Source organism: Meles meles, chromosome 3 (assembly GCF_922984935.1).
Source record: "Meles meles chromosome 3, mMelMel3.1 paternal haplotype, whole genome shotgun sequence".
Classification (NCBI taxonomy): Eukaryota; Metazoa; Chordata; class Mammalia; order Carnivora; family Mustelidae; genus Meles; species Meles meles.
In genome coordinates, this window is record NC_060068.1 from 63,767,736 (window position 1) to 63,778,759 (window position 11,024).

Consider the following 11,024-nt stretch of genomic DNA (forward strand, 5'->3'; position numbering starts at 1 on the left):
CCCTGTTTTGGGGTTTTTTTTAATACGATTTTTTAATCCCTGCTGCCGAACCAATTTTTCATCTTCATTTGGCCATCAATTCCTCCCATTCTGCTCTTTCATGATCTTCTCCTGGAGCCCAGGCCTGGCCGTTTCAGCCATGCGTACATATGGAAGAGAGGAGATTGGCTTCAGTTTCGGTCACACTGAGGCTAACACTTCTTAGGAACCCCCAGGAGGATCTTCTCAGTAGGGAATAGCTGTCCATTCCTGAGGCTTAGGAGAGAAGTCTAGACAAGAAAAATAAATATGATACTCCTCGGCAAACACGTGCTAACTGGAGCTATGTGGGCAGATGAACTCTTTCAAGGAGGGTATGTGCACAATGACAAAAGGATCAAGCCGCAGGATATACCACATGTGTGGGCAAAATTCTTGAGAGAGAAATCCGAGACAGAATATCCAGAGATATAGGAAGAATTTAAAAAAAAAAAAGCAAGCCGCAAATGACCTTTTGAAGAAGAAAGCTTCAAGAGGGAACAGTGACCTATGTGGTCAAGTCCTACAACGGGGGAAGTCAGGAAAAAGCCTGAAACGTGTTCATGTGTGGCCAAATTTCGCCAGCCCTCATCAGCCTGTGGGTCCACTCAGGGTCACACGAATAGAACCATCCACCATTTCACACACATCACTGGCTTGGTGCCAATGCCAACCGTCTGCAGAGCAGGACCTCCACTCCCTGAAGAGAAGTCCTTGCTTCCCAGTATTTCTCTGAGTGCCTGGAAGAGCAGTGTCCGGACCCAAGAAGAGGGCCCGTGTGCTTCTCCATACACACCAGCATCTGATATCCACCACATGGGGACCGGGCCTCCCCACAGCCCCCTTGAGATGCCCCCGAGATTAATGAGTTCCATCTGTTGAACTGCCAAAGCAATGCACCTTCATGATTCTGAGGAAGCAGAGTATTCTAAGCTCTGACCTCTTCCCTGAGCTGAAACCACAGCATTTTCTGAGAAATGAAAAGGACACCCCTTGTTTGTCATCTGTTTGTGTTCCATGCCTCACAGAGTCCCTCGGGAAAATGTCTTCTCCAGGTGTGTGCCCATCTGTCCTAAGGCCTCAGACACCAGTCCATGGGACTGAGCTGTGGAGCGGACCACATAGTCTCCCCCCTATCCCAGGCTCTGCCCTAGGTACCCAGACTCCCAGGGGACCCTGTGTGCTGAGATCTTTTGGGAAGTTCACTCCACCAGTTTACCAAAAACTCCACGCCCACACTTGTGCATTAGTCTCTCCGGACACCTGGCCACACAATGACTTAGCAAAAGAGTTTGGGCAGAAGAGCTGATAAGGAGGTCAGATTGCAATGCGGTGAGGAAAGTGTGGGAGGTGGAGAAACTACAGACAGCAATCGGAACAGCTTGACACTTGACAGACACTTGGTTGTGGGAAAAGGGCGTGGGCAGGAGAGCAGGGTCGAAGGAGATGAAAGGTGGTGGTTTTCAACCACGAGGGACTTGAACAGAGTTGCAACTGGCAAAAAAGAGCCCCAGAGAGGGGCAGGCGAACCCCAGACAGTGGGAAGACAAAGGCTCTGAGGAAATAGCCAAGTACAAGGTCTGCCAATGAACCTCAGGCCCAGGGAACAGAAGGCAGCACCCCACTCCCCCAGGTCCCTGAAGAGACTCTCGGGGCCCCAGGGAGGAGCCTGGCCACAGGAGCAGCAGGTAAAGGAAGGAAGTGGGCAGAAATGGTGAAAGAATCTGCTCTGTGCTTGGGCAGAGGGACATGACGCCATGGGCTGGGCAGTCCCCAGCCCTGAGCGGGACAAGCTGCCTCAGGCACTGGCCCCTAAGCACATTCTTTTTGCTGACAGAGATTTTAGTAGCTCCCTCTCTGTGACTCAAAATCTGGGTTTCTCCTTTTGCCATTTAATTTTAGTAATAGTTAGAGCTGCTTCTGGGAGTCCATCTTCTTCCCTTTGTGGATCATACGATGCTGGGGATTCCGCTGACATGACAATCCAAGGAAGGGTCCCTCGCTGGCCCTAGCCCTACCCCTCCTGAAAGAGTTTTCAGTGTAAAAACTTCTTGAGAAAAGGAGGACTCACTTTTAAAAGTGGTGTTGCTTGGATTGATTGATTTAACTGACTGCACACAGGGGGGTCAGAACTGAACCTAGAACAGAAGACTGCTCCCCCCACCAGGGACTGTGGGCCATGCAGGGGAGGACATCACAGTTTCCAGTGCCACAGACCCTGCTTGAGGTGAGTGCAGTAGCCAAGTTATTACACCACTTCATTCCCAAACACCAAAAACGAAGGGGCACAAATGGAGGGTTAAACAGAGAAAAAGACCCTCCTTGAACCTGCAGTTTGAAATCGGGGTGTGTGTTGGAATCTGCTTTCATGGTAAATGATGTTCAGAGGTCCCAAATTCAAATGCCTATGGCCCTAAAGCAGCAGGTGTCCGGGAAGACTGGAGCTAGCCTGTGGCCTGTAGCAAATGGGAGCCACTCCCGTCGAGAGGTTGCAAGACCAGATCCTTCTGTGAAATCTCCAGATTTTTAAGGGTTGGGAACTAATTCCATTAAAGCAATCACAACCACAAACACCCATCCACTGGGCCAAGCCAAATGCCCTGGGAGCCACGTCAAGATGGAGGCAAAGTCCCAATTTCAGTTTCACTTCCTCTAAGGGGATTTCCATGTTTCATGAGTGATTGAGTTTCTGCATGAGTGTTGGTGGGTCTGAGAGGGAAACCAAAGACTGGACTCCTAAGAAGTCACTGCTGGCTCAGCCCTCTCCCCGGGGCTGGTCTGTACACTGGATGCTTCCCCGAAGGGTACTTTGACTACACTCTCTGCCAAAGGGCGGGAGCTCCTGGAAAAGCTGAGGACAACGCCGACACCCTGGACATAGCTATTGATGAACAACAAGTATGCCGTCCTCGGCATCTCCAGCGGGTGAATCACACCAGGCTGAAATGACATTGGAGCTGTCTCTTTAAAACCCCAGCACGCGCTGGGGCAGACTCCTCCTCCGGGGAGGTTCCTTTAAATGCGAGCCAGCTGGCCCGGGCCACCGCTTTACACCGGAGCTGTACCGGCAATTGAGGATTCCTCCCCCAGAAGCAGCTGCCTGTCAGCATGGCTCAAGAGTTCGTGAACAGCAAAATCCAGCCCGGGAAGGTGGTCGTGTTCATCAAGCCCACCTGCCCCTACTGCAGAAGGACCCAGGAGCTCCTCAGCGAGCTGCCCTTCAAACAAGGGCTTTTGGAATTTGTCGACATCACGGCCACCAGTGACACAAGCAAGATTCAAGACTATTTGGAAACGCTCACAGGAGCCAGAACAGTGAGTTCTCAAAGGCTGGGCAAAAGGTTCTCCGATTCCCTTTTCTTGTGGGGGCTGTGCAGGGGATCCGCCTGTGCCTTTCTCTAGGACACCGCTAGGGCTCCCTCACTCAAGGCGCCGCCGGAGGGCTCTGCAGGGTGGGGGAGGGCGACGAAGAGAAGACACTGCCGCTCTAGGGACCGGGCAGCTGGGCTGCAGACAGAGGTCCTCCCAGACCCTGTGCCGTGCGTCAGGTCCGCGGGCCCAGCAGCTGTCCCGGAGTGGGTGAGCTATCTGGAGTCTTTGTTTCAAGCACTGTCAGGAAATGACAGTTTGCAGCTTGCAGGGCTGGGGTTGGAAGGTGGGCTACAGCGGGGGGTGACTGTGCGTTTCTGTCAGTGAACACAGGAATCTTATGCACTCTTTCTTCTGGGTTCTCCTGGCCAAGCAGGATTTGCTGTCCTTCAATCTTTAAGCTTGCTTTAACCATATAACCCAATTAGCTCATTCTTCCCTATCTTATCTAACTCCCCCACTGGAACAATCTAAAGGTTCCTGATTTGCCCCTTCTTCTCTGAGATGCTTCCAGGCCTGTGCTAGTAGGGAGTCCAGGGGTCAGAGTTCCAGCCTGGCTCTCACAAGGGCTTGCAATGTGATCTTGTAAGATACCACCTGGGTGATCCTCAAGGACCTCCTCCTATGCAAGACCAGACAAGAGCAAGAGAGCAAGGGACCACCAAGTCCCCTCACTCTCAACAGACTGTGAGCCCCTCTAAGAACTGCTTTTCTCTACCTAAAAAGGCTTCGTCTGCCTCGGCACCCCTGGCTTCTGGAGGGATGGCCAGCCAGCTTGCCTGAGTCGTCTGGCGCTGGGTGGGCTAGGGGCCAGCCCCCCAGCTCACCCCAGTCCACCTCAGGGTGCACATTCTTGGACACAGCGTTTGCAGAAGCGCATATCCTGCTTCGGAATGAGTTGGACTGAAGGCTTCTCTGTCTGGGTTCCGAGCATTTTCTCCTTGCTTTCTCAAGTTTCTCCTTGCCTCTCCAGTCACAGACCAGTATTTTGGCACAGATGGAGGCTAAACCTGTTACCCTATTGCTTCCAGGGCCCCTGGCTGTGAGCTGAGGACTCCAGCGTCTGAGGGGTCCTGCAGCAGAGAACACAGTGGTCAGAGACTCCTGCTGTTCACGTCCTGAGACTCAAGGGCAGGGCAGACGCTGCCAAGGACCCCGCTGGGACGTGTGGACCCCTCTCAGCCAGCAGCTCCCAAAGCTTGCTGCACATTGGCACCATGGGGAGCTTTTTAAGAAATCTGGATGCTCAAGTCATTCTCCATATCAGTTAAATCGGAGGTGGGAGCCAGGCATCAATAGTTTTAAAGATCCCCAGATCAAAGGGTACAGTCTCTTAGTCATAAGACGGGGAAATTCTAAGGATCTAGTGGACAGCAAGATGACTGTAGTTAATAATACTGCATTTTATGCTTGAAGTTGGCTCTGGAGGAGATCTTACGTGTTCTTGCCACACAGAGACAAAAGTTAACTATGTAAGGTGATGGACCTGTTAACTTGATTGTGGTAATCATTTAAAAATGTGTACATATATCAAATCATAGTGTTGTAGATCTTACATATATACAAATTTATTTGTCAATTATACCTTAACAAGGTTGGAAAAAAAATAGTTCCTTTCCTACCAAAAGAAAAAAAAAAGATCCCCAAGTAATTCCAACACGGAATAAATTTTGAGAGCTCCATGTCAGCCTGGTAATATCTCTTCTTTAGAGGGGGAAACCTCGTCATGTATTCATTTGGCACATTTTTTTTCCTATCTCTCCACAAAGCAAAAAATTTGTCTTCTAGTCTTTTAAGTTTGTTTTTAAATTCTTAAAAAGACCTTTCACAGGTTCTTGAGTCCTGAATGCATTCCTCCAAGGGGAAGAACAGATCCTTTTATGGGGTCGGCTTCAGGTTCCCTCCCAAGGAAGGGTTTACATCTGAAGAAACAAGAGACTTGGAAGTCGTTGCTCTTACTTCCCTGTAATGACCTATGTTGATGGGCACATAGTAGGAGCCCAGCGGGACCTGACTGATTCCAGAAACTTGTGTCTTCAGTCAGGCCGTGTACTTGAAGAAATTGTTTGGGTTTTGCCATGGCCAAATCTCCTAGATCAGTACCTTCATTTATTTCTCTCCTGCTCTGCCTTTATGTAGTTCCAAGTTTCTGACCCATATCATGTTCCTTCTCTCTAAAGAACTTCTTCGAACATTTCCTGCAAGGCAGCTCTGTTGGCAGCAAATTTCCTCAAATTTTGCTTGTGTGTGAAAGTAATTTCTCCTTTGCCTGTGAAGGATAATTTTGTGGGTGCAGCAATTTTTTTAAGCACCTATGACCTATCAGAGCACTTTTCTGGACATTGGAAAATCGCCAGGAACCAAACAAAAACTCTTGCCTTTGAGGAATTTACATTCTAGTAAATACAGTAAGTAAAACAGTTTGTTGGAAGAGGGTCAGTGATAAGTGCTAAAGAAAAAAAAACTAGGTAGGAAAGGGAGATGGACAGTTGGCAGCAAGGGCCAGTTTCAAACCAAGCCATCGGACCCTCACTGACTTTAGATCTCTAAAGTTGGTGAGAGAGCAATGCAGGAAAATTTAGTGGTACAGTGTTCCAGGCAGTGGAAAGAGCGAGTGCAGAGGTCCTGTGGTGGAAACGTGCCTGGTGGGGAGGCCTGCGCAGCTGGAGCATCATGAATCAGTAGGAAAGTAGGAGGAGATGAGGTTGAAGAGGTAATGGTGAGGGCTGGGAAGGCTTCTCAAGCTGTTACAAGGACATGTGAAGTGGCTTGTGAAGTGTAGTGTGATTCCGCTGAAGAGTCTGGAGCGGAGGCTTAACCCAAACTGACTTTGAAGAGGGCCCTGGCTGTGGGGAAAAGTGAGTGCCGGAAGGCCAGCCTGAGGGCTGAAGCTGGGAGACACCTGGAGGCTACAGCAGTGACTCAGATGAAAAGTGATGGTGGCCTGTACCAGGGACATCGCCAGGGAGGGGGTGAAGAGTTTGGGAAGTAGCTGAGTTCCTGGCTCCCAGCGAGCACCCTGGAGTACAGGAAAAGCTGCCCAGCTGGGGCCGGGGCCAGAGAGAGGTACGCCAGGCGCCTCCGGGCCCCAGGATCAGAAAGCTTGTTTTTATGATGGCAAGTCTCTTCCTGCTCCTTGACCGGGAGAGATTCTCAGGTTCCTGGAAGGGGTCCTGGGGCCAGGAGGGGAGGACACAGAGCACGTGCTCCTTCATCCTTCCTCAGCCAGGATCAAGAGGTAGCCGCTGGGTCCCCACAGCTCCCCACACCGCCCTGTGCAGCCTGTGGTCTACCTCCTTTTGGAGGTTCCAGTGGGAGTCATGACCATTGCTCAGTTCTTTTAGGAAATACAGACGTTCAAGAGTGAATACATCTTCTCCTTGTTTAAAGCTCAGAAAATTTGGGGGCACCTGGGCTCTTGGTTTCAGCTCAGGTCAAGATCTCAGGGTCATGGGATCCAGCCCTACTCGGGCGCTGTGCTCGGCAAGGAGCCTGCTCGAGATTCTTTCCCCCTTTCTTTAACCAACCCCCCGCCCCTCCCCCGACACATGTGTTCACTCTCAAATACACAAATAAAGCTCAGATGATTTCTAGTTCACTAGGCAATGCCTTTAACAGAGGGAGCTTTGCAGCATAATTATACTGAAATTACACTGGGATTCTGTTCGGGTACAGCTATCCTGACCACAGCCAGGTGTTCCTGGGGTGATAAAAGCCAAAAGACCCCCAGTAATTTGGAGGAGTAGGAGCTTTGTTTCCAAAATAAAGGAAGGACCCAAGGGAAAACTTAGATGTCTGACCTCCTCTTTCCACAGCTATCCCGCCAGCTGATAAAAATGATGTTGCCTTGATGGCAATCCCCATTTACGAGGTCCCCATGCAGCCATGGGGCAAGTAGGGCAGGCAGTACTGTCTGTGACTGAAGAGGACACGTGTGCCCTTTCTCACTGATGTGCAGTCTTCCGTGCTCTTTCCCAGTCTCCAGACACAGGAGATAGCCACGGAAATGTGCAGATTCACTTACTATCTGGCTTTCATTTTTAAAGCTCACTCCCACCAAAACACCTTCTTAATAAAAACACTGTAAGAACTTCCTGAAGTAATCCAGCCCTCTTTCTCATCTCTCTTGTGCTTGCAAAGGTTCACTTGAATTGTGATGCCTTCTGAGGAAAATCCAACGCTTTGAAAATATTTTTACCGCTTCCTATCTTTCATGTCTCCTGCCCCTTGTGGTAGGTTGTTAGGGTTCAGGAAGAGGCCCTGCTTGCTTCTCCCAGTCAGGTGACCCATACTGTTTGTTTCTTCAGGGCCAATCAGCCTTTCCTTACACGTTGGCCTGGAAGTTGTCTGGACCACAGGGAGAAGACTTCCTCCTCCCCCCAGGACTCTAAAAACACTTGGGAAGCTAGCAGCATGGAGGGGACCTGAGTATGACTGGAGAGGATCTCAGTCAGCAGGGGTAATGACTCCTTCAGCCTGGCTTGCCTTGGGGGACCAAACCAAACCCTCACTCCCATGAGTGATAGCCCTTGGACAAACGATGATGGGGGAGGGATGGAAAAAAAGAAGAGTCACATGCTACCACCTCTTCCCCTGCAGAGGACAGAGCTCACAGCAGAGAGAGATGAATCTACTGTGAATCTACTGGGACCAGACACAGAATGCAAATCCTTTTCCAGCTGTGTTTAGAAACCAACTGCCACTTGGTCGTCCTGGCTGGGGCTCAGGGCTCAGGTGTGGTCCCAGTTCAACCAGGGTGGTCTAGCCGGGACCAACCAAAATTCTTTCCCTGAAATGTATATCTCGAGAATGAAATTTTTAAGTTATTTTGACAAGTCAGACAATCTCACGCACCACATTCTCCATAGGAAAAAATCTTGGCTTACCAACATTCTTTAAGGAATAACTTTATGCTTGTAACTAAGTTCTGACCTGAACAAACATATGTGAGGACGTTGGAAAGTGATAGTAAAAGCTTTGGATCATGGGAAACTTTTAAAGGAAGGGAAAAATGTCATTCTTCCCAACCCAGTAATGAAGGTCCTCACCTATCTTAGCTTGTTTGCTTTTCTAGGTACCTCGCGTCTTTATCGGTAAAGATTGTATAGGCGGATGCAGTGATCTGACGGAAATGCATCAGAGCGGGGAACTGTTGAAGCGGCTCCATCAGATTGGAGCTCTGCAGTAATTCTAGGTGAGTGAAGGGTAGGACACCGGCCAGGACACTGGGAGATGGTGGCATTCTACCGGATTTTATTCTACTCCAGAGAGGCAGTTCAGCTAGAGAAAGAGTGTTGCAGGGTGATTTAAAGAACTGTGAGGTCACTAAGGAGTTTCCTATTTTACAAAGAGGTTGTGTGGATAGGAGGAAATCCTTTCACTTGACCTTCATTTAGCACATCTTTATTGAGCACTTACTATGTGCAGACAGTGTACGAGGTGCCGGGAATAGGGAGAGGAACAAAAAGATGACATGGAACCACCATTCCGGAGAGGGAACCCGACAAAACCTTAAAAAACCTTACAAAACCTTACCCGACAAAACCTTACAAAAACAAGTAAGGATTAATTTCTGAAACAAATTAATAGAATAACGTGATAGGACGAGGCAGGGGGTGGGGAGCCAATTTAGAGCTAATATGGTGAAGGAGGGCCTGTCTCAGCTGGTGGAGCAGAGACCTGGTTGACAAGAAGGAGACAGCCATGTAAAGATAAAGCCAAAGAGCTTTTTGGGCAGAGGGAATAGCAAGAACAAAGGCCTTGAGCTGACAAGTCTGGAACATTCAAGGAAAGGAAAGCAAGCAAGAAGAGATTGAGTGAAGTGTGCAGTGAGAAAGGAGAGTAGCAAGAAATGTGGGCAGGGGCCCAGGCACAGAGGCCGTGGTGAGCCATTTGGATTATTCTCCATGCAATGTTGAAATCGAAGTAATTTTTGCATTACCTGTGTTCACATTGCAAATCGATTCAATCTGATTGCGTTCCCAAATGTCAAAACAAAGTTTTCTGCTGTTATCACCCAGAAGAGATCCTTGGCTGAATGGGAAGCCATAGGGTGATGAACTCTTCAAAAATGAACCAGGGTAATTTTGGGGTCTGACGAGCTGTTCTTTCTCCTAGCTCTTGTTACTGCTGTTACTGCTAGTTAGCTGCTAAGTAGGCTGGTTCCCCGACTCACAAGCAGAGAGACTCAGTGGTTTTGTTTTTTGTTTGTTTGTTTGTTTGTTTGTTTTTTTAGTTAAAGGAGACTTTGACTAATACATGGTTCTTAGACCAAAATATTCCCTGAAGGATATTTATTGCCCACTAATTAATAACTTACCCTTGAGTAATGTCTGCATATAATTTGTGGCGGTTACTCAACATAGTAGTAGAAGTTAAAAAAGAATTTCTGAAAAAGTATAATTGAATACCTTGAAATGAAGTAGTCAGTACCATAAAACTCTGATTCACAATTTCAGGGCACCCTCGCAGCAAGCGAACACTAAGTCTGTTTGTGGCCTCACGCAGCCTATCAAAGCACTCAAACCCCACTTAACTGTGATGCCAAATGTTTTCTATTCCAGAACAGTTTTGAGCAATTTAGGCTTAGGTTAAAAATGGAAGAAAATAAGTGACCTTGCTGGGAAGTCAGGAAAGACCTTTTCTCCAGCTACCCCTGTGTCGCGGTAGGCATTAGTGGCCCCGTTTGCACTGTCTTTCAGCATTCTACGATCTCAGTTATTTTGGTGCCAATTGTTTCTGAATGAGTCCATGTTCTGGTAATGGGAAAAATAAGGGGATTTACCTTTTCATGAAAATCCACTTCTTTGTATTTTGTTTTCCTGGCAGAGCAGATCCCAGGATGCTATCCCCGAGAGCTGGATGACACTTCAGATGATAAGCACACTTCCTGGTGTGGTGGATCATGCGGTGGATGGAGCCGGTGCTAAAAGCCACAGCAACTCTTCATTTAGAACTCCGAAATATGTTAACAAAAAAAAAGGGGGGGGGTTGGCAAAAAAGAGCTTCTTCTTTTGACTCAGTATTAAAAGTGGACCAACTTGCCCCAACACAGGTCTGAGAACGTTGGTGGATATCTTGGGTTTCTTCTTAATTGGCCCTTTGGGTTCCAAAAGACCCTGACTGCTAAGTGGATTAGGATTCACTCAGTGACCCGAAAGGTCTTCTTTCTCTCTGGCCCATGTCTCTTCCTAACTGCTCTGCATATGTTAGGACACCTCTACTTCTAAGCCAGTGTTTCTCGACCAAGTTTATCCCAGGCCCCCTAGGATGAATCTGTAATTGATTTTTGGCTACTGCCTGAAAGGTACTTCGTTGAGATTGACTTATAGAATCTGCATTACAAAAACAGTATGTCTTTTGAATGTGCTTTTTCAAGATACGGGGGTCTCCCCAGTGATGAGCCCCATCCCACCCCATCCTATCTTGAGAGCCACTGCTCTGAATCAATGTTTTTAACCTTGGCAAGTCACAGATTCTCCTAGGGAATGTTCAACAATGCCTCGAAGGGTCTTGAGAACCTAATTTGAGAAACACCACATGAAAACGGGTGCCAGAGAGATCACAGCTGCTGCAATCATGGGCACCTCTGTTATGTAGGATGGCGTCCAGGTAATCCAGAATAACTGTCTATTAAC

At 48.4% G+C, this 11,024-nt stretch overlaps 1 protein-coding gene across 2 annotated transcripts; it reads left to right on the forward strand.

Annotated features, from left to right (window-relative positions):
- Window positions 1-3,047: 3,047 nt before the first annotated feature.
- GLRX (glutaredoxin) lies at window positions 3,048-10,436 on the forward strand. 2 transcript variants are annotated; one of them, XM_046000011.1, is made up of 3 exons: window positions 3,048-3,333; window positions 8,462-8,581; window positions 10,221-10,436. In XM_046000011.1, the coding sequence occupies exons 1-2, from the start codon at window positions 3,127-3,129 to the stop codon at window positions 8,573-8,575; spliced, it is 321 nt and encodes a 106-aa protein (XP_045855967.1). In that variant the 5' UTR covers window positions 3,048-3,126; the 3' UTR covers window positions 8,576-8,581; window positions 10,221-10,436. The 2 variants fall into 2 exon arrangements, with proteins under 2 accessions (XP_045855967.1, XP_045855966.1); XM_046000010.1 differs by having other exon boundaries at window positions 3,052-3,333; window positions 10,216-10,436.
- The last annotated feature ends 588 nt before the right edge of the window (window positions 10,437-11,024 follow it).